The sequence below is a fragment of the Pomacea canaliculata genome, linkage group LG8 (assembly GCF_003073045.1).
Source record: "Pomacea canaliculata isolate SZHN2017 linkage group LG8, ASM307304v1, whole genome shotgun sequence".
Taxonomy (NCBI): Eukaryota; Metazoa; Mollusca; class Gastropoda; order Architaenioglossa; family Ampullariidae; genus Pomacea; species Pomacea canaliculata.
Genome location: NC_037597.1, coordinates 16726041 through 16750384, shown reverse-complemented (window position 1 = coordinate 16750384; position 24344 = coordinate 16726041). Strand labels below are relative to the sequence as shown.

The 24344-nt window shown below is 36.5% G+C and overlaps 3 protein-coding genes across 12 annotated transcripts in view; 2 read left to right on the top strand and 1 right to left on the bottom strand.

Moving 5' to 3' along the window:
* Positions 1-934: 934 nt before the first annotated feature.
* Positions 935-13550, bottom strand: LOC112570746 (alpha-mannosidase 2-like). 2 transcript variants are annotated; one of them, XM_025249342.1, is made up of 22 exons: positions 13176-13550; positions 12541-12705; positions 12037-12184; positions 11624-11795; positions 11259-11386; positions 10734-10907; positions 10296-10476; positions 9850-10027; positions 9355-9563; positions 8882-9073; positions 8427-8526; positions 8035-8096; positions 7263-7428; positions 6840-6967; positions 5961-6057; positions 5237-5371; positions 4916-5027; positions 4558-4700; positions 3962-4106; positions 3090-3226; positions 2552-2857; positions 935-2217 (listed from the first exon to the last, which is right to left on the bottom strand). In XM_025249342.1, the coding sequence occupies exons 1-22, from the start codon at positions 13323-13325 to the stop codon at positions 2065-2067; spliced, it is 3381 nt and encodes a 1126-aa protein (XP_025105127.1). In that variant the 5' UTR covers positions 13326-13550; the 3' UTR covers positions 935-2064. The 2 variants fall into 2 exon arrangements, with proteins under 2 accessions (XP_025105127.1, XP_025105128.1); XM_025249343.1 differs by lacking the exons at positions 935-2217; positions 2552-2857 and adding an exon at positions 3553-3611 and having other exon boundaries at positions 3105-3226.
* Positions 13551-15032: 1482 nt separating this feature from the next.
* On the top strand, positions 15033-20790 carry LOC112570011 (McKusick-Kaufman/Bardet-Biedl syndromes putative chaperonin-like). Its single transcript, XM_025248172.1, has 5 exons — positions 15033-15217; positions 16356-17384; positions 18101-18279; positions 18778-18888; positions 19487-20790. The coding sequence occupies exons 2-5, from the start codon at positions 16532-16534 to the stop codon at positions 19952-19954; spliced, it is 1611 nt and encodes a 536-aa protein (XP_025103957.1). The 5' UTR covers positions 15033-15217; positions 16356-16531; the 3' UTR covers positions 19955-20790.
* A 612-nt stretch (positions 20791-21402) lies between these two features.
* The window catches only part of LOC112570012, a 30405-nt gene continuing 27463 nt past the window's right edge, over positions 21403-24344 (top strand). For 4 of the 9 annotated variants that reach the window (XR_003100568.1, XR_003100569.1, XM_025248173.1 and 1 more), the window contains exons 1-4: positions 21417-21520; positions 22388-22438; positions 22602-22848; positions 24100-24193. The gene's annotated coding sequence lies outside the window, so the exon portion shown is untranslated. Of the gene's footprint in view, positions 21626-22387; positions 22538-22601; positions 22849-24099; positions 24194-24344 lie in introns of all 9 variants that reach the window. The other 5 variants (XM_025248175.1, XM_025248176.1, XM_025248178.1 and 2 more) reach the window with 5 other exon arrangements.

Sequence of the window (24344 nt, the reverse complement as noted above, 5' to 3'; positions counted from 1 at the left end):
ACGTACAGATTCTAAAAATTACGCGATCGTTGTCCGCTTATTCTTTTGAGACCAATGCTGCGAGTGTCGGCCATTTTTAAACAGCATCTGGCGGGTATCCCAGTTATTGAAGGCTAATAACACGTGTCAAATGTCTTTCTTGTGAAGGAAGCAATGAAACTCATACCCACAGGTGATTCCTGCCAGTTGGCAACAGGTAGAGAACCTATGACTAGGTAAGCTCAATGCCGACTGAATGTTTACATCTTCACCAACTACGTCTACGGACTAGAAGACCAAACGCCTGAGAAAATCCTGCAGAAACGCCACTTACTGAGGGCAGATAGAAATTCCGACGGCCATCCCATAAAAAGGAAATAGAAATCTGTGATAGTCTCCATTATTTATTATTGACTAGTTGACGAGTTAAGTGACCCGCCGGTACCTGTCATCAGAGGGACCAAGTTAGCCTCTCGACTTAGGACATCTTGAGCAGTGATCTTGCATGGAGCGATCAGTCAGTCCACTCCACATTCGCCATCCAGTTCTTCCTTTGTCCACCTTGGCGTCAACCACCTTCCAACCTGTCCTGGGAGACGACATAACCGAGCCAGAGCTTGCGTCACTTCACTGTTGAGAGAAAAGTTTAATTAATACTTGGTGTTTCACGAGGGTGGCGACGCGCTTTTCGTACAAAGTCGTTGGACTTGTGTTTCACGTCGGAGATTCGGCGCAATTTTCTTAGGCTCTTGGTCTTGAATGCATGGATTTTTTTCCCCTTCGTGTCAGGCCTTTGACTGGCAGTTCCTCTGCAGAAATACTCTTAGACGGTGTCTTAGAGGTCAAGTCTTTCCATGCAAAGCACACACACACACATATCAAAATCGACTGTCTTGCTCTATCTTTCCCTGCACTTTTGCTGGTAGTATTATCATTCATGCAAGAATGTAAGATCTAGAGATAAAAAATTTAATTATTATCCAATTACAACAAGAATTATGAACCACGTGCTGTAGCTACAGTCTGGACGTTATACTACAGATCTTGGCACAAGCAGAGCTAAGGGAAAGCATGCTCGTGCTTCGTCAATGTGCTTCTTTATCAGCTGTCGGTAAGTAGGTTGTAAGTCTTTGATGGTAAATGTTCCAACTTGGCGACACAACTACTACCGGTCCCAGTTATAAGTTCTCAATATATCGCTTTCCATTGATTAAACATTTGTAGATATCAACATCATACGTCATTTGCGCATTTTGAGAAGTTTCTAAATAAATAGTAAAATCGTTTAAACTTTAATGCACACAACTGTGCACAGATGCAACACATGTGCATACACATATATGCACGAAAACCACACAGACATTTATCGGTAAAAGGCACATAAATCAACTCCACTGACACTTTCAACATCCCATTCCCCTGAACATCAAACCATTCAAAAACTGTATACAGAAGAAAAATGACTGCACGCTAATGATTTCAGTCATGAGGCAATATTTTATCTCACTTTCATTCAAGCTTAGTGAAATGAGTGGAATGAATGTATATAACAAAGTGAGCTCATTCAGTTTTCTAGGCATGAAAATAATAACCAGTGTGCATTTGTATAGCACTCTAACACTCTCAGCACTAATCAAGTACACAACAATTATTAACACTAGAACTTGTTCAGCCAATGAAAAAAGTGAAAACTACGGATGATGAGGAACAACAGCAAAACTGAAACATAAATAAACTGTACATAACACAGCAGATATTGTCTACTACACAGTGTAGCAAAACCTTTTCCATCTCCTTGGCATTAGCATGAGCATTACTTGGGCTTATAATTTTTGTGACAATGATTAACATCAAGCAGTACTTAACGCCATATCTGGGGTCAAATAACGCTTCCCTGATGCTTGGGATTAACTGTTTCCAAAGCCCAAGTAATTTTTAGATTTAATGCCAAGCAGGTTAAATGTCTTTCATGTAAAACATTAGACATTCAAATGAATTCATTATCACTCAACACTAGGCACTTAAACTGTTTAACATGTTAATATTATACTGCTTGGACTGGTCTTGAGGTGACAATAGCCACTGCTAGGAAAAATTAATCTTATACACTCTTAGCTCCATATCAGGAACATTAACATCCCCTGGGCTGATTTCTTTGGCTTCTACTGTTGCTGTCAGGCTTGTCTGCACCATCCTGGATATTCTGATGTCTTGGAAACCTTTGACATCCACTGTTTGCTGTTGAATTAAAAAAAAAAGTAGCAGCACAGATAAGACATGAAGGTGATTGCATTCAATCAGAAGCTCTAATTAGATGAGTACATCATGGCACAAAATTTGTCCTGTCAGTGGCATGTCATCTGATCACAGACATGTTCAAACTCTCTCTCACTATTTGTCAGATACACAAATAAGCACTGTAAATAGATATACACATATTGCTTCCTCTGTTGTTTCAGACAGACTTAAATGCTAAAAACACAGCATATCAGAAAAATTAAAACAGGGTTTCTACGGTCCAATAATGTCTGATAGCTCAGTCCTATAATGTCTGATAGCAAGTCCATCTCACCTTCAAATCACACTTTGTGTATATTTCAGTTATCCCACAGTCTATGCCTGCCTGGTGTAAAATCATCAGTGCAGATGCACCCCTGACAGATTGGGTCTGCTCCTCCTTGTCAAGAGCGAGTGCCCTCAAGTTAACCAAGTGAAGGGTGCAAGGAAAGGTTGAAGGAAGTAAATACTGGCGGTCAAACTTCAAAGGACTTTTGCTTTCTGCAGGCAAATCTAATGTGGCAACTGCAGGGGGATTGCTCAAGTGCTCTGAGAGAAGGTGGGCTAAGAGTGATGGACGGCATGGTGATCCAATGTAAGTCTGCATCAACACAATCAGTATTTCCTAAACATATTTCATTTTTAAAAAAACTTAGAACCTAAACAAAATGATAATGATCTTATATGAACATTATTCTCTACACAGAACACTGAAAAATGCCATCATTTTCATAATTTCAATCTCTTTTCTGAAAAACTTACACAACTTCACTTATCATCTCCACTATCCTGGATCATAAATTTGCTTCCTTCCAATTTTGACAGTAAAATACCTTTAATCCAGGCTTTGTGTGCTTCTCAAGTAGAATAATAAAGCTGCTTGGTGTAGGGACATTGTCTGTAACTCCTTCCCCTAAGCCTCTCCAATCATCCTGCATAAGACGCCTGTCCAGAATTACCTCCAGCCATCCTGTGAAGGATGTCACAAATAACAACTAGACTGATTCAAAAAAGTCTGTAACCATGCTAGCTGGCCTTTACAAGTTTAGCTGCCATGCCAATAAATGGATAGTTTAGCTTAAGCTTGCTATACAGCATGCTTACAAAAGCAAATAACAACTAGACTGATTCAAAAAAGTCTGTAACCATGCTAGCTGGCCTTTACAAGTTTAGCTGCCATGCCAATAAATGGACGTTTAGCTCAAGCTTGCTATACAGCATGCTTACAAAAGCAGAAAAATGCCTCTGAAAAGTATAGAAAAATGAGTTAACATCAAGCAAAGGTAGTTCTGTAACCTTTTATTCGTATCCATTTCGATCCTTGATCTCTTTCCTTTCCAAGCTTTATAAGGGATCTGGTACCCAATCAACAGTTGGATCAGCTGATAGCAATATGTTGCACCATATGGGTATTAAACCAACTAATGCATGAATATCTCAGTCCTAACCACTATGCACTTCCTATTAATATAGCATCAAGAAATAATACCAGTAACTGTGGGGAGAAGAAAAAAAAATCAAAACTGTAACAGACGAACACTATCCCAGCACTGTTGCTGGAAATCAAACCAAAGAACAAGAGCAACTACTGAAACCTTTAAAGTTCCACAACTGATAAAACTGGAACAATTGGAAGATAGCTTTGTCTTATACTGTGGGATTTATATCTCATTTGGTCACATCCTATGACATTTGTGTGCAGTACCTGAATTGAGAGTGGCAAGCCCATGAGCCTGATCCATCAAAAGAGTGAGGCGCATCTGGTGACCATCCTCTATATATGCCATGGTATTCACAGGATGGAAGTTACCCTGGATCAGGCGACCTGCTTGCCAGCGTTTTCTATTTAACTGCAAAGATCACTGACAGTTGCTGTACGCGGTTTTTTTCTTCATTTATGAGGGTTATTTGGAAAATATCTGAAAATTTTATATGACTTTTTTTTGAGAAATTCAATTCAACATTTGTACTGCCTTTATGTCACAGCCAAACCAGGTGGCACTCTTCACTTGACCAACAAATAATGAAAAAAAATCAAGCATGGTAACAGATCAGTTTTAGTGAGCTCTTAAATGCTGACATTGATTGTGAATGTGGTGGGAAGAAAGTTCGGATGTGTGGAAGGACACAAGAACATAACCTTGTCTGTATGTAACTTTGTAGGTTGAAGGGACAGAATACAAAAGTTAGATAAGTACCGGACATTTCCAGCATAAGTAAAGACATGCAAGAGATAAGAAAAATAAGGGTAAAAGCCAGTAAGGAATCCATAGCAGAGACTTGAGAGCTTACAACAGGCACCTGAAAACCATTTAAATCCACGCAGACATCATCATTAGGACTGTGGATATCAGAAACCAGACGCATCACAAGCTCTTTGTTGTCCCATTGAGAATCTGCTAAATTCACCAAGTTCTTTACATGAACACCTGCATCAAGGGAACCTGTAACACAAGAATAATGCAAGCTACTGTAAACAACATTCAGATTGTTGGATAAGGTTTTGTAAATTTGTAAATAACTTTACAAAGCTGTTTCCCAAAACAGGTGTGGAAGAGGTAAAAGCTTACATCCTGAAGGGAAGCTTAATGAAAATTAAATAAGGTGAAGGAAAATAAGGGAAAAGAAGAATGGATCACAACTACTGAAAAGGTCTCACCGCTAACATTATAAAGGGTGACCTCATGAAGTACCCCAGGAAGAACTGTCAACACAGACCACATGATGGGCCCTTTCAGCACAACCATAGGTGGGTACTTAATATCTTGCTCCTAGAAATGATAAAAGTAAAACATATGCAAAGCAAGTCCTGTGTCTCAGCCATCCAACCAACCAGTCGATGACAGGTGAGAAGACAGCTTTTTCTTCAAAGATTTACTTTTTAAAAAAAATTTAAAAGCACAATTACCAATATTTAAAAGCAATGGCAGGACAGTAAGGAAAGTGACAGTAATTTTGTTAGGCGCTAACCAGTTCTCACCTTAGCAGGTCCGTCTGGAAGAAAGATGTATGCTCCACTTTTGTCTTTAAAAGGATTTGTCCAGGATCCTGTCCCATACATCAAGAATTTTATCTCCACTTTGCTGCTTTGGTCATCTGATCGTCTCATCACATGCTGACAAGGTTAAAGAATGATATGAGCTATAGTTGTCATCAGTCGTCACTTTAACTTGACTGAAAAGATGACAGTAGAATGTTGGTGTAACTGTAATCCACTATTTGTTGCTCAGTGCTTTCGGCAAAACTACATTTTCTGCAAACTGAACCACTTCAATTTTCAGTGATTCCCCTTTTGCTGATCTCAAAGTCAAATTAAAGCAGTTGTGAGTTGTCAACAGTCTGGTGATCTTCAACAAAGGTGTCAGATAATATAAACTGAGAGATTTTCCCTCAACTCCTCACCAAGAATGTAAAAAAACTTCAATTTGGTTCAATAAAGAAAGCCTAATGCAAATATAATGACATATTTTTGCAGCAGATAATTGGACTAGTTCATGAGACAGATCAATCATCTAAATCATGCTTAAAAGGTCTCACATCTAAAGAAAAATTATTGCTTTGAATTTGATTCAGCATCAGTATGTGTAGCAGAGCAAAAAGCAAGAACAGTTAATATTGAACCAGCAAAAACCTGCTGAGATACAAGAAATTCAGTAGGAGGCTACTGTTCAGTTCATACAGTTATGGAATCAGTTCCAACTAACCTGCAATGTTCCTTTGCAAGAAGAAAAAGTTGCCTTTAAGAAGCTATTTTCTATGTCGAAAGACTCCTCCACTGACTTGACAGATTTGAATGGTGACCTGCACAGAGGTAAACTTATGCCAATAAAACAACTAAGAACTCAGGCAGTGTTCAGTGTTTGATCATCTGGAGAAGGATACACTAAGGAACAATGTTCTAATCAAGCAGGAAAACACACTTTGTTAAAATAACATACACGTAGCTGATTATCACTTAAAAAAAAAAAAAATCTGCTCATCTCATAAATTTAAAAATGATTCTGCAGGGATATTTCATATTCAAACCACGAGAAGATGATGCGATTATTGTATACAAGGTTCACTGTTGTCTTTTTCTTCTGGGATGAATTTACTTTAGATTTCATAACTTACACATGAATCTGATCTGTATCAGTCTTCCAACCAACCAATAACCTTTATTTAAGCTTCACAATCTTCTAAACTCACTCCATCAAATTTTTCAAAATTTCCCTGGTTAGTATTCATATTCTGTACATCACGCTTGGCAAAGATATCTCTCCAAACCACTCCAACTACTCCTTCTGCTCCCCACCCCCCACACCAAAAAGAAAGGAAAAAGGAAAAGCCAACCATTTCTTCTTCTTTAGCCTAATGCTATGTGTATTTAATTTTTTTTAGAATTTTTTCTATTTTTCTGCCTATCACCATCAGCCTTACAATCTTTTCCTTAAATACATTTTTCAGGCCAGCATCCAAATTTATTGACAAAATGCATGGAGGAAAGTGTGACAGAACAGCTTCTGTTTTCTTCCAAAGATGACATCTTCAGGGTACACATAGCATATTTTTTTCTCACTACTTTGAGCTGACCTCATACTCACCCACTTCCAAAGACATTATGATCCAGGTTTAAGATGGTGAGTGAAGCATACTCTTTTGAAGCCTGCTGTACAGACATTAGTCTGAAGGATTTCACCGACAGTGGAGGCATTTCTGCCTCAAACACCAACTGTTCACAGAAATTTCCATAATGCACTCATGTTTCAAAATATTCTCTTTTTTTTCCTTCTTTTCCTCAGATATAAAAGTTATTCTCTAAAGCTGCTGCTTCATCATTTGAAAGCTTTTAACAGTGTAATATCATTGCTTCACTGTTGCAATGTACTGCAGTCCTAAAGAATCCAAGTAAAGTTTCTTAAGTTTTCCAGACACTGATGTGCAGTTGTAACAGTAGTTGATTTTACATTTTTAAGGTGAATACAAGAAGGGATAGAAGTGGTTTTTGTTTTTAGCTGATAACTCACCTCAAAGGCTATCTGTGAGACCTCTAGCTTCCAGTTAAATACAGGATTCACCTGCTGTTTTACTTGTTTGCCATCCAGTGTGAAAATTCTCAGTCTGGGATCTGCTATCTGCATCTTAACAGCATACACCCATGTGCTTGTCAATGGGTTTGTAACTAACACCATGCTGAAATAATGCAGGAAGCAAATTTTTGTAGTAAAATTTTTTAAGTCTCAGTACTTACTTCTCAGACAGCAAAAGTAGTCAATGCTGGCAGGTGAATGAATTGTAATTATACGTGGGTTTGAATCATGATTGTATAGGGGTCAGGCTGTGTGCTTCCTTATAGAGCTGCTTCCTAAATGTCCACTATGATAAATACAGTTGTATTGTACAGAGATGATTGATTGCAGCGCATGTTGTCAATTCTTGCTCACACAAAGTTAAGTGGCCTATAGCAGTTGCATTAACAATACAGAAAATTGCTGAAGCAAAGATGGCATGAAAGTCATAAGAGTTCAGACTCTGCTACAGACATCCAGATCCTGAATCAGCAAGATAGTACAAATGTAGCTGCATAGACCGCTAGTTGAAAAAGTGGTCCATAAAAAAGCAACCTGGTACAGGCACAGAAAAACCATCCAGAACAAAACAAGTGACTTAGCAGAAGCACAGATAAACAGCGGACTCAAACGTGATGCAGATCTAAAGGCAAAGGCAAAATAGAAAGGGAGAGCAGATATAATTCATTTTTTTTCTTAAATTTTTGATGCCTAAATGTGCAATACTAACCTTGTTGTTATATTTGCCACTGTGAACACTGGAGGAGCTGTTGCAACTGGCCATTCTTGAGCCTTGAGCAAGATTTCAGTCAAATGAGTAATGTAGACACTAGATATGTGATACATGTACACTATTTAATTCATACAAGACTAACAAATGCAGGTCTTTATGATCATAATGCTTAACTAGTCCCTGATTAAACCCACCCACCCCCACATACACACCAAAAGATTTGCATAAGACTCAGAAGACACAAGATGGATAGGCAGAAAATAATTCAGAAAAAGGTAAACTTCAAATACAAAGAAATTTACAAACTGGAGGTTCAGCATACTAAAGTAGAGATAGTCCGGGAGCCACTCTGACAGTAAGACTCAGTAATGCAAAGGCAAACAAGTTACCATCTTAATGTGAGATTTTAAACTATCCTCTTCCTGTGGCACAGTAATAGCAAGTAGAAGTTTCAGTAGTTCTTCTACAGTTGACAGTGCTTTCTGCAGTCTGAAACATTTTTTGACAGTTACTGACAGTGACAGTTATATAGCAAATTAGTTGCCTTTTCCCACCTTCATGTTGATTGTTCTCTATTCTATTTATGCTGATATACATCACCAAGAGTAGAGTGTTGTTAGAGGGATGAAATGGAAAAATATAGGCTAATTATAATCACACTCACATGGTAGGTTTTCTCATAGTAAAGGATTGTGAAATGTTGCAGACTAAATTTGTTTTGTAGATCAGCTGTAAGCCAATTTAAACCTCCATTAAAATACCTCACATGATGCATATGATTTGAGTCTCAGAAGGAAAAACAAGGCATGAACCACGAGGAGAAAAAAGCAAAGCATTAACTTACAAACTGGCATAATCTTTTGTTACATCTTTTTTAGATGTGCCTGTAATGCCATCATGGTGCATGAAAGTAGCCTGGGCATGACGAGCCTGTTGAAGGTCAGCAAGTTTGCTGTCTAGCTGCAGCAGTAAGTGATTGTTGTTGTGACTTTTAAGGAGGTGTCCCAGCGTCAGGGTATAAAATATTTCTGCCATTCTGTAAACCACATCATCCATGCATCATCACACACTGTTCATCATGATTTACATCTCCCCTATAAGCATTAATACAAACGGTATCTAGTGTCCATCATTTGGAGTGCAGGCATAAAGAATAAATGATTACAAAAATATAAACATGCTCTTAAAAACTAAAATTATATTTATAAACATTCTGCTATGACATGATATAATGTTCACAAATGATTCAAGGTATCAAAGATCACAGATCAGAAAATATGTCACAGAATGAAAATCATACAACAGTGTTACTTCTACCTTAGTCTGGCCTGAAGTGTACGGGCCATAAATTTGTATAGTGGGCGACTTGAATAGAAACCTGTCCAGTACTGGTCATCTCTATCATTGTATGGGAAAAAGTCCCCAATCAGGATGTGATTCTGCATAACACTGTTTTCCGATTTACTGTGCTGTTTTCTGTCCACTTCAAGGGTCCTGAAGTAGTCAGTTATGGTTCCAAACTCTATCTATAAAAACATAAGCATCACAGAAAGCTATTTTTAATATATTAACAATGAGGAAGCATACAGAAAACCATCACAAACATATGGTTGATACCTCAAGCCCCTTGACTTCATCTATATTATGCTTTTAAATTACTAATAATTTCATACTATTAGTAGTTTAAGCTTATGTGAAAGGAGAATGATTTGTTGAAACTTATCAATAAAAAAATGTGATGAAACAGATGGAGCAGAGAAATGTTTGTATGGCCTATACTTATTTGCATATTTAGAAAATGGCTAACTTTACCTTTATGTTCATGTCCTTGTCAGCATTCATAAATGCCATTATTTTCTCCATGTTGCCTAACTGCTTGTCCCATTCCTGCATGGTGTCATATCGAAAGTCATCCCCATGAGGTACAAGCAGAACATTGCTGTTATATAGCTGTGCTTTCTTCTGATATTGTTCCCACAGGGCCCAGGCACTGTAAGCATTGTGATACCAATGATTTGAAAATACACTTTAGTTTACTCTGAAGACGTAAAACAATGTGACTTTCTGAAGGAAACACCTGCGATAGGATCAATATTCATATTAAGAAGGAATAAAAAGGGCTAAACAATCAGCACGATTCTTGATGGTTATAGCATTAAAGAACATTACACTTTATAACCCTTTAATGCTAAATAAAAGCGAGGTTCATTTATGGTTACTATTATATAATATGTCTGAAACTCAGGGCTGAAACTCACAGTTTCTTGATGTTGTTGTCAGTGACTGGTTCACTTTTGATAACCTTTGAACCTCGAAAACATTTGTCTTTGTAGAAGTCAAACTGGCAGCATATATGTGGGTCAGGCCCGCAAGAGTATAATACAGCATAAGTCAAAAAAGGCATCATGTGACACAGTATGTCTGATGATCCATGGACATCTGTGTCAACATAGTAAGGTGAGATGAGTTCTCCAAGATATTGGCCATGTACACTGCCCAGTTTGCAAAACTATGTAAATATTTTGACAAAAATTTATTAGTGCACAGCACAAAACCATAAAGGTATTTAACTGAACATATTATAAAGACTGTGGAATGAAAATAAAAATCCTTAAACCATAGAAAGAATGCAGAATGAAATCTCTGCAGTACAAAGAAACTAATAGTGTTCATATTTAAAAGCAAAGCATATATACCCCAACTTTGTCTCCAGATGAACTCTAGCTTTTGTGACTGTGCAAGATGTCGCTTAATTGCATAATGTACTCTCTGGATCACCATTTTGTCAATCCCAGCACCCTTCAGGAGGTATGCCATTGTTGGTGAATGACCAAATGGATCTACTGACCAGCTGCTTGTGGGCTTTACGTCTAAAGGGATGGGGAGAGCCAGAAAATTATCATCAAACATTATCTCCTGATTATATCTTAAATTATTAATGTTCCCTAAAATCTGAACACATGTTCACATGAACAATTATTAACAATGACAACTAATTTGAAGACAAGATTGTACTGTGCATGTATTACCAAAAGCAGTTGTTTGAATCAGTCTTAATAATGTGACATACAGGACAAGTTCACTGATAATAGGACATACTAAAAAATCAAAGATACACATTCACTCTGTCTCAGTCTCTCTTGCATGTACACATGAATTTAAAATGTATATATGTGTATACACATGCACATACATAGGTGCACATAATATCATCTACTCACTCAGAGTACTGTTAAGCCAAAGATGTCCTTCAATAAGCTGATCCAGCATGGGTGCATAATGAATGCATGCTTCCTCAGACATGACCCATCCTCCACTCACAATTTCCAGTTGTCCATCAGATATGGCTCTATAATAAAATAGTTTATAAAAACTTATCAAATGTATCATTTTTTTTAAGGAATTTGAAGTATACATTACACACTAAGAAATCCAGAATATTAAAAGCAAAATGTCCTTAATCCTTCTTAATCTTAACTTCTTAGCCATACAATGTTGCAATAAGAACCAATTTATGATGTATATCAACCACAGACTACAGAAAATCTATGCGGTTTTTTCCATATGAATAAAACTATATATGTACCTTTTTAGGGACTGCTTCTCAGTATCAGAAGCACCATCATACCATCGAGACAAAAATGCAGTTTCAGCCCAAATGAATTTCCATTTACGATGCTCCTCCAGTTTGGTGACCATATTTGACAAAGTGCTTTTTGCATGACTTGAAAAGCAAGCATCAACTGTCTCACGCCATCCTGAAAAACAAATTGGCTCAGTTTTTCTTACACTGAAATCTAAACCCTTTTGTTTCTTGTCAAATTCATATTTTCTTACCCAAACTGTAACACACCATATTGGTATGGAAAATATAGGCTTAGATGCATGCTGCCTGGAGCTACTATAAATTAAAAATCCTATACGTACGTGCCTGCACATGCACATGCAGACATGCAAGCATGCACACATCCTAAACAAAAACAAGCATGGATAGCTTACCAACATCTTGATGTGAATGAGGCACAACAATGACATGAAGTGCTGGCTTGGCAGTATAGGATGCAACCTCAACTACTTGAATCCAACCACTTACAGTGTAGACATACTGTGGGTAACCTAGATCTATTGAAGGCCACTCTTTCTCAACCTTTAAAATAAAAGAGTATGAATATGTGCATTTTCTCATTTGTCATTAATACTGATAATCACTCCTTAGTGATAATTTTGCTTCTTATTTATTGCTGTTATAGAAGCCACATACTTTTTCAATGGGTGAAGAAAGCAACACACAGACATAAGGAGATTATACATATTTTTGTGAATAGTGTTAGCATTCACAACCTGATGCTATTGCAATATTAATCTATTGCTAGAGTGATGGCTATACTAGTTACTTGCATCAGAATTATCATATAGCCTTCAAAGAACTACCAAGACTGGATTGAGATCTAAGGCATTAAAAAGTCACCTTAATATAGTTATTAAACAGCAAAATACACATACATAAATGGCAGCTTTGTCTCCATTGTCTCCTGTGTTATTAGGATGCTGGCAAGCCCTAGAATCGACTCTATGTATTGTCAATTGAGGATAATCCTTTGACACATGGCTGTGTTTCACAACATTATGTTCTTGGCAGTCTTCTCTAAAAATATGCCATGAACCATTCTGCACATAACAAAAGGAGGGGGTAATTGTGTAAAAGAAAAATTAATGGATTTTGTGCCAGCCTGCCAGTGTTATTTAAAATCATGCATTGTTACAAAAATTTTTGTTCCTTACTTTAGCTTTAAAATCATTTTCATTTTAGTAACGTCATCTTTTTCAATAAATATTCTGACGATAGCATATAGAAATGTTTTTGTGCATCTGATGTTAAGTGGAACGGAAAATAATTCCTTTAAAAAAATAAAATTTCTCTTTTTTATGTTTGTGTGTACATGAAAGAGACAACTGAAAAGGAAATGAGAGTTTACAATTGTATAAACAATTTATATGAAAAAAGTGTATTTTTCAACCATTTTCAATTCCAGCACATGTAGGTATACAAGAGAGAGAGGGCATGTAATGCTATTTGTTGTGATTCTGATTTTGACAATCTGCTCTTCATGTTTTTCCTATTTAATATAGTTCCTCACCCGGTCAAGTCTAATTTCCAAAGTTGGCAACAGGATTTTATTTTCTTTCACGATATGTGCATCCAGCGCTCGGTAAATGTTATAGCAAGTCAAAAGATATAAAGCAACTGCAAGAACGAGTATATAACGCTCTCTCTTGAAACAGTTCATGACAATAGCATGGCGTTTTCAGACCTCACAAGTAAAATGCCAAAGTGGCCTGTCGGAAGAGTCTTTTATTCTTTCTTAATCCTGTATACGCGCAAATACGATGCATACACGGGAAACGAAGAGCTCTTTGTAACATTGGGAAACTATTCTTATCTATGACCAATGTGAGAGAAGGCTGTGCGCCATCCGCACAACTGTGAGACAGAATGCAGACGACAGACTCGGAAATTGCATCATGATAAATCTTGTAAGAAAGTTTCGGAAAAATGCAGATCTCATAATGATAATTTTTATATGAAAAAAAAACTTACTATAAATATATTGATTGCTAGTGAACAGCTTTTCTTTAGACAAACTGATTTTCGAACCTACTGCTAGTGTCGACTCTACTTGTCGAGACGAAAGAGTCGCACGATGTCTGAAACATGACCTTCTGAGGTTATTCCACATAATAATCTACCGTTGCAGACAAATCGTAATTACATTTTACTTAATAATACAGCTTCCTAAGTTTTAATGCACTAGAATAAATGCTTCGGTATACTTCTCATTACGTAAAGCAAATTCGTTGAGGAAGTTGCCTGTCATCTTGTCAAACTCTAATTGACCGAAGACGCAGGTAAAGAATGTCCTAAGAGACTAGTGTCAAAATGCGGAAATCGTAAATGAGAAAAGACTAACTTTTAGAAATCAAAATAACATTTTGCATTTACTCGAACTATAGCATCAATCATTTATTGAAGAGACTGTTCTTACCTCGATTGATCTATTTCAACACGGGGTTTGGCAATACTATATATATATAAACAGTTCTTTACTGTGCCTGTGCCTTTTATCGTTTATCGATCGTTTATCGTCACTTTTTATTTATATTGCAGACATCATCGCTATGAATCCAGTATTTGCTTTCTTGAGGCGAAACATTGTTTTAGTAGTGACCATTCCATCCATTATTGGACTTCATTACGGTTGGTATAGACTACAGTTAAACGAGAGATTTGTTCCACGGGATGAAGTGGTCAAAGTGATGGGCATAACAGTTAAAGAAAAATCAAAGTAAGCGTAAATAAAAGCAGCTGTACAGAAATCTTTGGTAAGTTGGCAATACAGATATTCTTAAATTAAGTGATCTCATTATCCCAGTGGAATGTTCTCAACAGTACCTTCCCAATTTCAGGCTATGTTGATGTTTTGAAAATTTCACATACCATTGGTGGACTAGAAAAGCATTTAACAGCTTTCCTGCCATTAAACTTCTTTGCATACAGAATTTAAACATACTGTTAGATAAGGTGACCATCTGTCCCCTTTTTTGTCCGTTTTTTGGACTGTAGTCTACGCTACTCCGTAGTTCCCTCCTGGCTAAAAAAATTCTGGTCACTTTAAGTTAGAACTAAAAATTTTAGTAATTAATGGGGAGTTATTACATTCTGGAGGCCTTTGAAAATCTATTGTTTCATTGTAGAATAAAAAGGAAATGCAAGCATGCAAAATTTGTCAGTTGATGCCTCACTTACTACCATAGTAGTCAAAAATCCAGTGAGGTCACTCAATTTTATATCAGATTCAAAATTAAATTAAGAAATATGTAACTAGTAATAGTATATAGTTTAATGCTTTGTATATTTTAACAGCACAAGCTTAAACTTCAGATTCTGTGCAAACAGAAAATGAAATAAAACTGTCACTGCATTTATTTCAGGTCTTCTTGCAATCATGATGGTGAAAGAACCTAAACCTCATTTCTTGAAACGAGCTGCAGTCTGGGCATATCAAAACAAATTTGCATCATTTCTTATCATTACTACAGCAGTCTATTTGGCAACATATCCCTTGATTGAGCCTAAGGTGTCAACATCAGGAGAGAGGGCAGCATGGACAGACAAAAAGAAGTAAGAAGAAATTTGATTCATTCTGTGTCATGCAATAAGCTGTTAATTTTAGGGGTACAATTGTAGACTTAATTTTTTTTTTTTTTTTGTAGCTCAATTCTTTGCAGATGCTTTTATTTATGAACATTTTGGTAAAATGTAACATATAAACAATCATTTTTTTCCTCTGCCTTTATATTCACATATATAAATATTTCAGTCATTTGTTTTCATAGTATCTTTTCGTAATTTTTTAAAGCATAATACACTTCTTTGGAAAAGTGTGTCTTACCTTACAAGTTTTCATGAAACTGCTTTAGCTAGAGAAGGGTAAATAATTTTTTTTTTTTTTTGTTTTTTTTTTTTACTCACTGCTTTAAAATCAATAATTGCTTAACAATAATGAGAAGCTGGTGTACTTGTAAAGATAGCAAATTACATGGAAACTCCATGGGCATTAGTAGGAGTTTTAATATAGTAATCAGTTCTGGAGAAAGGTTTCTTATTTTTTCAGAAAAACAGTTAATAGTTCCATGTTTATTATTGCTGCTTCATATATGTCAGTGATAGAACCATCTATTATTAACCATCCTGGATTTTAATGCCATCTAAGACATGAATTTGCCTTTTGTTGACTATTTTTATCAAATGTGGCCAGTAAGTTTATTGTTGGAATCCTTCCTACTGTACTATTTTGGTCAAGGTGTTTTTGAGATAACAAAAATAGGAGACTAAGGGGGAAATAAACATGGGACACAAAAGAGAACACCAACTTAAAATATTACACATATTATGATTATGTGGATCTTGGCAAAACCTACCAGTAAAATCAAGAATGAGGTACTTCTAAAAAGTAAAACCCAGAGAGATCATTATAAAGTAACATTTTCGTGATATGCAAGAAGTTGTCACTGAGAGCTGTTATTCAAAACCACTTGCTTTGTTCATAATGTTTTTAAATGCATCCACTTGAGTGCATGCAAGTACTTGTAGACACATAGTGTCTATGCTGGATTTCATAAAGGAGAAAAAGATCTGTAGAAAGGCAGCTTTCGGGCTTGCAAACACCATTTCACCATTAATTTTGTAAAGAGAACAGTGCTCTTCTAAATAGTGCACCAGAGCATGAGTGGGATTTAGTTTCTTGGTTTTATTTCAGGTGATGTATTGCCATGGGATCTCAACAGCATAGCTCACAGCTCCATCTCCATCATCAGACACTAGACGACCCTTCATTGCTTGCTGCACTCCATAATTTCTGTTATCTCCTGTCTTCTTGCATGGGACCGCCATGGCCGTATCAAAACCATTCAAAATTGCATAGGAGGGCCTTTGATGCTGACATCCTGCTCCACTCGCCTACTTCAGTCTGTGTCATTCTCTCGCCCATGTTTGTGTCTTATTGTTCATAATATCCAGGAACACTTGAATAATCATTATGATGGTGGCCTTTTGACAGGCACCTTGTGTCTGCATCTTATTAAAAATGCACTTGACATTCCAAATGTGGAGAGAAAGTATGTGAGAAAGGCTTATGAAATACTTGTGAACTGCGTCAATGATTATATTGCTTCTGATGCCTGCCCAGTCAGAGTGAATGTAGACACATCAAATGTTAGTGTTATGTTGGCCTTTATAAGAGGCATAGTCTCCACCAAACCAGTATGTGATTTGAGGGGAGTTTCTTTACATCACTTTTGTATGGTAATACTTAGAGCTTTTCTGAACTCTGTACCTGATGTGCCCAAAACATTTAGCTCAGACAGGATTTTTGTTCTTCATTTTCTTAAATCAGACATTATGTTGACTGAAGTATTAGAAGGATTGTTAATAGAGTTTTCAGAACTATCAGCACTTCATGGCGAACAAAAATTGAATCCTGTTTTTGCCACAACAACTGTGGGAAATGTTATTAAAACAGCTGTTGTGAGCATTTCAATGTCGGGAGATGCTGAGGAGACATTAAATGCAAGGTACGAGGGTAGCATGGAATTGATCCAGTCTGCTGCTGATCACATTGTGAGCAAGATGATTGCCTTCGTTGACTCGCTCGTAGAAAGAAATGTGGGGCTGCTGTTATGCCAAAAGGTTATCCACCCGAAGGTGAAATCCTATCTGCGGCAGAGAGGGATCATCTTTGTTGATCGTATAGGACTCCAGCTCATGCCCTATGTTCTGGATCTGACAGGTATAGGTTTGTGTGCAATGGCACATAATGTCATTAGTGTATACAAGCTCTTAATATAGACTCTCCTTAACTGAATCCTCAATGTACTTAGTGTACATGAACTCAGAATCATGTATAAGTATTTTTCGTACCGGTTGGATGAAAACTTTGTCACAATTGGTCAAACATTTACCCATATTTGTCTGGTTAATGGTAAGTGAAATGGTCTTGAGCAGAATACACAGTGGAGAAGAAGTGTAGGACTGGGCCAAGGTAAAGATAGAGTGTCTTTTCTTGGAGGAGGATTCGTGAAGATAAAATGTCCCTTTGAAGATAACTCCTTTGTTGTCAGGCTTGGCAATGACTGAAAGCCTTGTGTCTCCTTGCCAGTGACACACTATTCTTGACATTCCTTCTTTTTTACAATGTCATCGTCACTTTGTTGTATTATGCTTATGTGTACATATGTGCCTGCATCTTTGAAAATTTACCTGCACTAAACATAATGATTTCTGTACCTTGATAGATTAAAAGTTATCAACAAGTGAATACATTATCTCAGTTGCCCAGGTGGTAGCCCACTGAGTATTTTGGATAGGATTATGGGCAGAAGTGAAAGTGGGAGGGTTAATTTACGATGAGGTTACAACCCTCACTGGGAATTCATGTGATGTGTATTTGAAGATTTTTCTTTTCCTCACCATTATGATTTCCTCATTACCTTATTTGGTTTGCAGGAGCTACAGCAGTAACTTCAGTATTAGTTTCACCATCAGAGGAATACATTGGTTTTCTCAACAGTGCAGATCATCGCATAGTCCAGAACAAAAGTTATTTATATTTGAGGCAGACCAACAGTTTTGTGTGCACTCTACTTCTTTGTGCTGCTTGGGATGAACAGCTTGCAGAACTTACGGTTGGTTCATTTTTTCCTTCCTTACTGATTCCAGTATATTGTTTCACATAAACCATGAATCATGCCATGCAGAATTTTATCTCCCAAAATCTTACCTGTTACTAATTTTGTTTCTGTATTTTGGGTTTTTTTTTTCTTTTACCATATACTAAATTTTAGAAGAGCAGGTTTAATCTGAATTATGTTTGCTTTACCATGGCAAATAAACCCTGATGATGCAGTTTGTGAATTTGTTTAAGAACTGTTTGTAAAGATTCAAACATCTGACCAAAGTTTTCTCATTTTATTCTTATGCAAAGCACTTCGTTTCAAATCTTCATTCCACAGTGTGGAGGGAGTAAAGAAGTGCATAATAAACAACAAAACGTAATTAAAATATAGGCTTAGCTTTTTTTTTAAACATCAGTTGAAAAGGATTGTTTTTATTTTTAGAATATAGACTGCAATACACCCTATCCAATCTTACAATTTATAAATGGTTATCATTAAATGTTGCAGTCTGTTACCAAGTCAGTAGTGCATAGTCTTTATGAGGTGCTGAAGAAGCCTGTCCTGCTTTGTGGCGGTGGATGCTGGCAGATTCATATGGCGAGCTTTGTCAGGCATCTGGTAATACTATCAAATAATATATTTGTTCAGTTCTTTGTGTTTGTTCCAGAAATATTTTCTAAACTGTGTTCTGAGAAAGTGTTGACACTGTTTACATTGTTAAAAAAACAAACAAACAAACAAAGGTGTTAAGATGTGATGATTGATGAAATCAAGACTGCTTGGTGATAACTGAAGTTTAGATGAAAGCATAGACAGCATGGTGTATTTTATTGACATGCATGTGCTTTAAACCATGAATCCATGTGCTTAAAACCAGAGCACACTTACATACAAATCTTCTGAGGAAAAAGGACAGGCGCAGGATGAATAATCATGTTACCTTATCACCCTTATGGCCAGTGTGTGCCAGTGACAAGCACTTCATTGTGGTTCTTCTAGTTTAGGATAGTTTAGTCTTTGTTACTCCTCGAGGAACATAGGGTCGCAAGTGTAGGGTAGGATTCAAACAAAAATATCCATAAACATGAGAATGATATTTCTATCCTTCTCTCCCTTTGTCATTATGTTGCTTGACTCTGTTTAGTCATACATGTATCCAGCAGGTCTTTCACAATAATTATGTGTCCTGATGTCTTGCTTTGTCTTTTGTTCATAGGTTTTAGAAAAAGAAGAGGAAATGGGACACAAGCTTCACATTTCCAGGGCACAGCTGATGGCTGCTGCAGAATCATATGCCCAGAGTTTTGAAGCTGTGGCTCGAATTTTAGTGCCTGATATCAAAGACTGTTGGATTGATTGTGAAAACTGGCATCTTTGGCAAGACCTGCCTGATTCCACCAGTTCTTTGCAGACAAAATGCTTTTCTTGCAAATGTGGGCTTATAGTGAAATCAGATGGGTCTGCCTTAAACCTGCAACCTTTATCTGGAAGTGGTAGGAACATTCAAGCACATCATCAGTTAATAGCTGGTGAATGTCACAGAAGACCACATCTTATTGGAAAACACTCTTGTTTTGAAAACCTCATGCTTGACAGTCTGGAGTGTGTCATGTCTGCAATTAGAACAGCAGCATTGATGGCTTGTACAGTGCTATCCATTACTCAGTTTGTGCATGAATCTTGATTGTTCTTGAAAGCCAGCCCACGCAGAAAACAAAACTAAAGGCTGTGTATATGTTTTAAAAATCTTCAACCAATTTGTTACAAAAATAAATTTGTTTCTGTAAAAGCATATGATAAATTGACTTCACATTCAAAAGTAATACCATTGGTGTAGCTTGTTTAATGACATCCACAGCAGAATTATGAAGATATGTTGATAGTTGACCCTAAAAATTTTCTCTGGTGTTGGCCTTCAATCAAGTGATATTTTTGTTGAGGTCTTTGAGGTATGATGTACGGAATGAATTTAATATTAGTAAATTTGTTTAATTTGTGGTGTCAAAGTGATCCCTTGATGCAAAATCAAATGACAAGGGTGCAGTTTAGATAAGCGGTTCTCAACCAGTGGTACATGTACCACTAGGGGTACAGCAAGGGTTTCACAGCGACATAAATAAGTGCATGCCATTATGAAAATAAATACTTTTATGTGCAAACTTACACATGAGGGGTACCCGCAGACATACCTTCACCTTTTGGGGGTACAGTCGCAAAAATGGTTGAGAATCTGGCTTAGATCGTTTTGTCATTTTTAGAAGTTGAGGCACTTGTTTTTGCAAGTGTGACATTCTGGTAAAATGTGCATAGATATGTGAGTTTTGTCATCATTACAGAAAGAGATGTGAAATTCACATGAGCGTGCGCAAGTGGATGCCAGATGCATTTCATTCAAGTGCTTGCCTTTCATAGAGTATGTTACAAGTGTGTGTGTGTTTCATGCAGTTATTCCTTACTCTTTGTTTCTTGCCTCTGCCAAGAAATAAAAAAGTTCTCTCAGAGAATGAAAAGCTAAAGGAATCAAGAATTGCGTCTTGTGTGGATGAAAAAGGTTCTCATAAAGTGGGAAAGAAACTTATTTGAAAAATAATTTTAAACGCTACATGTACAATAAAGATGGCATGCAACATAAGAAAACTAACAATATTTAGTGGTAGGCAACACACTGACTAGAGAAGTAAACCGGTAAAAAGATCCTGTCTGATGGTAAAAACATATTTTCATTGCTGTTTTACTGATGCTCAGACCCGACGTTGGAGGGGGCGGGTCAGGAAGGGCTGATGTCTCCGGGCTACTGTTTGTTGTTGGTTTTTTTTTCTCCTAAGCATTCCAGTGAAGGTAGCAACGTCGGAAGCGGGACGTCAGCGACCTTCAAAGCGAAACGTTAAGGTTATAGTTGTATTTAAGGAAAAAGAAAGTAAGTAATACATATATCTATATAGTAATTATCTATACTGGAACACCTCACTATCGCGTATCCTCCTCGCGTGAAGAGTGGCCTCATCAAACTCATGACCCCCGAAATTAAAATGTATAACCAACTTATGGCCAGTATTGGCCTCTAATGAACGAGCTTTATTATTGTTGTGGTTTCGGGTCAAAGTAGCCATCTATCCTAAAATCCTCATAGTGTACAGTTCTTAAAATAGTCATTCTTCTTTCAGCCTCAAACCTCACTTTGATGTGTAGTGTTAGTTTCGGCACGTGCCGACTGATAATAACGAATAATCACACACGTATACACTCTACAGTAAGTTTATTACAGTATTCAAGGTGTTTTTTTTCCTACGAGCATACTGCGATTTATCGATCTGCTCATTTCGTTGGTGGAGGGGTCGTGTCAAAATGTTTCCTGGTATGGTGTTAAAATATTAAATACTGTTAAAATTTGATTCAGCTAGTTATTTATGTGGAATTTCTTTAGATCTGCCTTTAGTTTATTAAAAAAAGAAGTCTGATACAGCTTCTTCCGAGTTTAATCAGACCCATTCGTTTAACTAAATTAACACAAAAAACGCGTCTGCTGTGAGAATATAGCAGTCGCCCTGAATATCGTTACTGACACATCTTTACGGCTTGTTTTTTGAATTTTATTTTCCTCGGCGAAACATTCGTAAACATATCATATGAGGTCACACTTTCATCGTCAAAATGTCAAAAGACTCCCCTAACTCTTCTAAAGGATGTGAAAATTAAGAAAATTTAGTCACCTTACTTGCTTTATTTAAGAAAAAATTAATGTAGAAAAATGCAAAGTTTTGTGGTAAAGGATAATGTTGACGTTTAATCTTTTAGCTTAATTATATATATTAGACTTAAGTTGGCCTTTAACTTAGCCTGACTTGTGATTTACTGATGCAGCCCAAGTTCTATTGCCAGCTGCTAATATTAAACTGAAGTATAGAATATTTCTGCACAATATTTCTTTTCAGCATCAAGTTTTGGTTTGTTCTTCATACTAGTAACTTCACTGAATAAAGTTTTTAATGGTATCTGTATACAACCTGTTTTGCCTGGTGAAACTTGTTCTATATCTTATGCAAGAATGAAAAAGAATTTAGTATTCTAATGCCCTTACATCTGTGGTCTTGATAATAGTTTATTATCTTTTTTCCAGTGTCATTACCAACTTGGCACTGAACCAGTTCTGGAAAGCTGCATACTCATGGTCTGTGTGACAGCATTGCTGCAGATTGTGATTCATTCTTATTTTTGCTCATGCGACTTGACTGCCAAAAGTGTTTCCTGTCTAAGGATATATGATGAGGTAGGGATTTCAGAGACTTACTTTTTTTTGGATTTATTTGTTCTGTTTTTGTTTGTTTTTGCAGATGAGTTTTTTAACTGATAACCCATCAGATCCTTACCCTGAGCATGAGGTGATGGCAGCAAGAATCCTTCTCATGCATACTGTTGAAAACTCTCGATTTTGGAAACAGATAAAAACGAAATATGGTATTTCACAGAGTAACACCATTACAGATTCAAGACAAGATGATACAGAGAATACGTGGATTCCACAGAGAATACCACCTTCTTGGTCTTTGCCTGTAACTCTTGCAACAAAGCCAGGAACAGGTGGGTTCTACCATCATCTCTTGGCACAGCAGTCCATAGATCATCTTTTAATTGCATGGCATCTTTCCCTACAGCTTTCAAGAAAATCTTTTGTCCTATCAAAAATCAGAATCATACCTTATGTGATAGAATAAATAGTGCATTTTGGCTTCTTTCTGTTAATAATAATGCTTGTAGGCATGTTTTAAAATTGAAGAGGGGAATTCACCCAGATTTGGGAAAACAATGTTGTGCACTGTTCCTTACTCGGTCATCGGAAAAAATTTCCTCCACATTCTTTTACGTTCTGTTTGACTTCTGTGCTCTTTTAAAATCTGTTTATTATTCAGTACAGAAAAACACGATAGGAATAAATTATCTTGCATGTACATTATATAAATCAATGTAAAAAAACAAAATCAAATTTACATGGATAGCTGTCAAGATATTTTCAGGCCTGGTCATGGACACTGCTTCAGTTATGACACTTTCATTTATCACTGCTGTGACCCATCCCCCCTCCACCTACCCACCCATTCTGTTTCCAGTTGCTATTTATCCACTGTACCATGTCTTCAGTCAATTTTATTTGGTACAGACATAGACTTCATAATATACTACATGCTTCCAATCATTGCAGCAGCATTTTTTTAAAAATTCAGTTACCTGTAATTTCTAGCATGTAAAATGGTATTTATAATTCTATTTTATTCAATTTATCAATTTCCACATAGATGGTAACACTATTTTCATATATTGTAGTTTCATAAAAGGGTATAAAAATGTCAGTCATTTAAAATTATTGTTATTATTATATGACTTCCTTTTGAATTTCTTCCATGTTTCACCTGAATTCTCATCAAGACTAAAATCAACTTTATAAGCAACTTTTTAAAGACAATGACTATATTTTAATGACTGTAAATGGATGCAGATGTTTGTAGAAGAACATCTCTTTTCAGGTTTAAGTGCTTATTTGTTAAAATTAATACTTGGATAAAGTATTTTACCTTATGTAAGCTTCTTTCACTTTTTACTTTAATATTGGCTGATTAAACTAGAGAACAGTCTGAAAAGTGTGTTTATATAATTCTTAAATGAGACAATAAAATTGTTCCGTAAGTTTAGGCACTGGGTTTAAACCATTATTTGCATTTGCTTTGAGGACTAGTTTCTTTATTAAAAAAATTTTAATGGGAAGAAAATGGCTAACAGATTTTTATTTTGGAATTTTTAAATTAGTTTTATGCTGATTATTGTTTTGTTGCACAGAAGCGACTTTAATGAGTGAGAGCATAAAAAGCAAAACAGACTACAGTTTGAAGTCATGGGAAAAAGAAAGGGACTGAAGAAGCAAGTCCAGCAGGTATGTGTTAAATTCACATAAGTAGGTTTGTCTTTACACATGATGCCTGATCTTACTGAATACCTTGTTACAATGTTTAACAAATATTCAGTTACTTGAAATGTCATTAGATCTAAAAAGCATGAATTAAGCTTTGGGGTTGTTTTGCTAT

Coding starts and splice junctions, on each gene's coding strand:
- LOC112570011 (XM_025248172.1), top strand. CDS start 16,532: ATGCTGACATCCTGCTCCACTCGCCTACTTCAGTCTGTGTCATTCTCT. Junction 18,280..18,777: donor AACAGCTTGCAGAACTTACG/GTTGGTTCATTT, acceptor TAAATGTTGCAG/TCTGTTACCAAGTCAGTAGT. Junction 18,889..19,486: donor CGAGCTTTGTCAGGCATCTG/GTAATACTATCA, acceptor TTTTGTTCATAG/GTTTTAGAAAAAGAAGAGGA.
- LOC112570746 (XM_025249342.1), bottom strand. CDS start 13,325: ATGAACTGTTTCAAGAGAGAGCGTTATATACTCGTTCTTGCAGTTGCT. Junction 6,058..6,839: donor CATAATGTCTTTGGAAGTGG/GTGAGTATGAGG, acceptor ACCTCTGTGCAG/GTCACCATTCAAATCTGTCA. Junction 4,107..4,557: donor TGGATTTAAATGGTTTTCAG/GTGCCTGTTGTA, acceptor TGATCTTTGCAG/TTAAATAGAAAACGCTGGCA.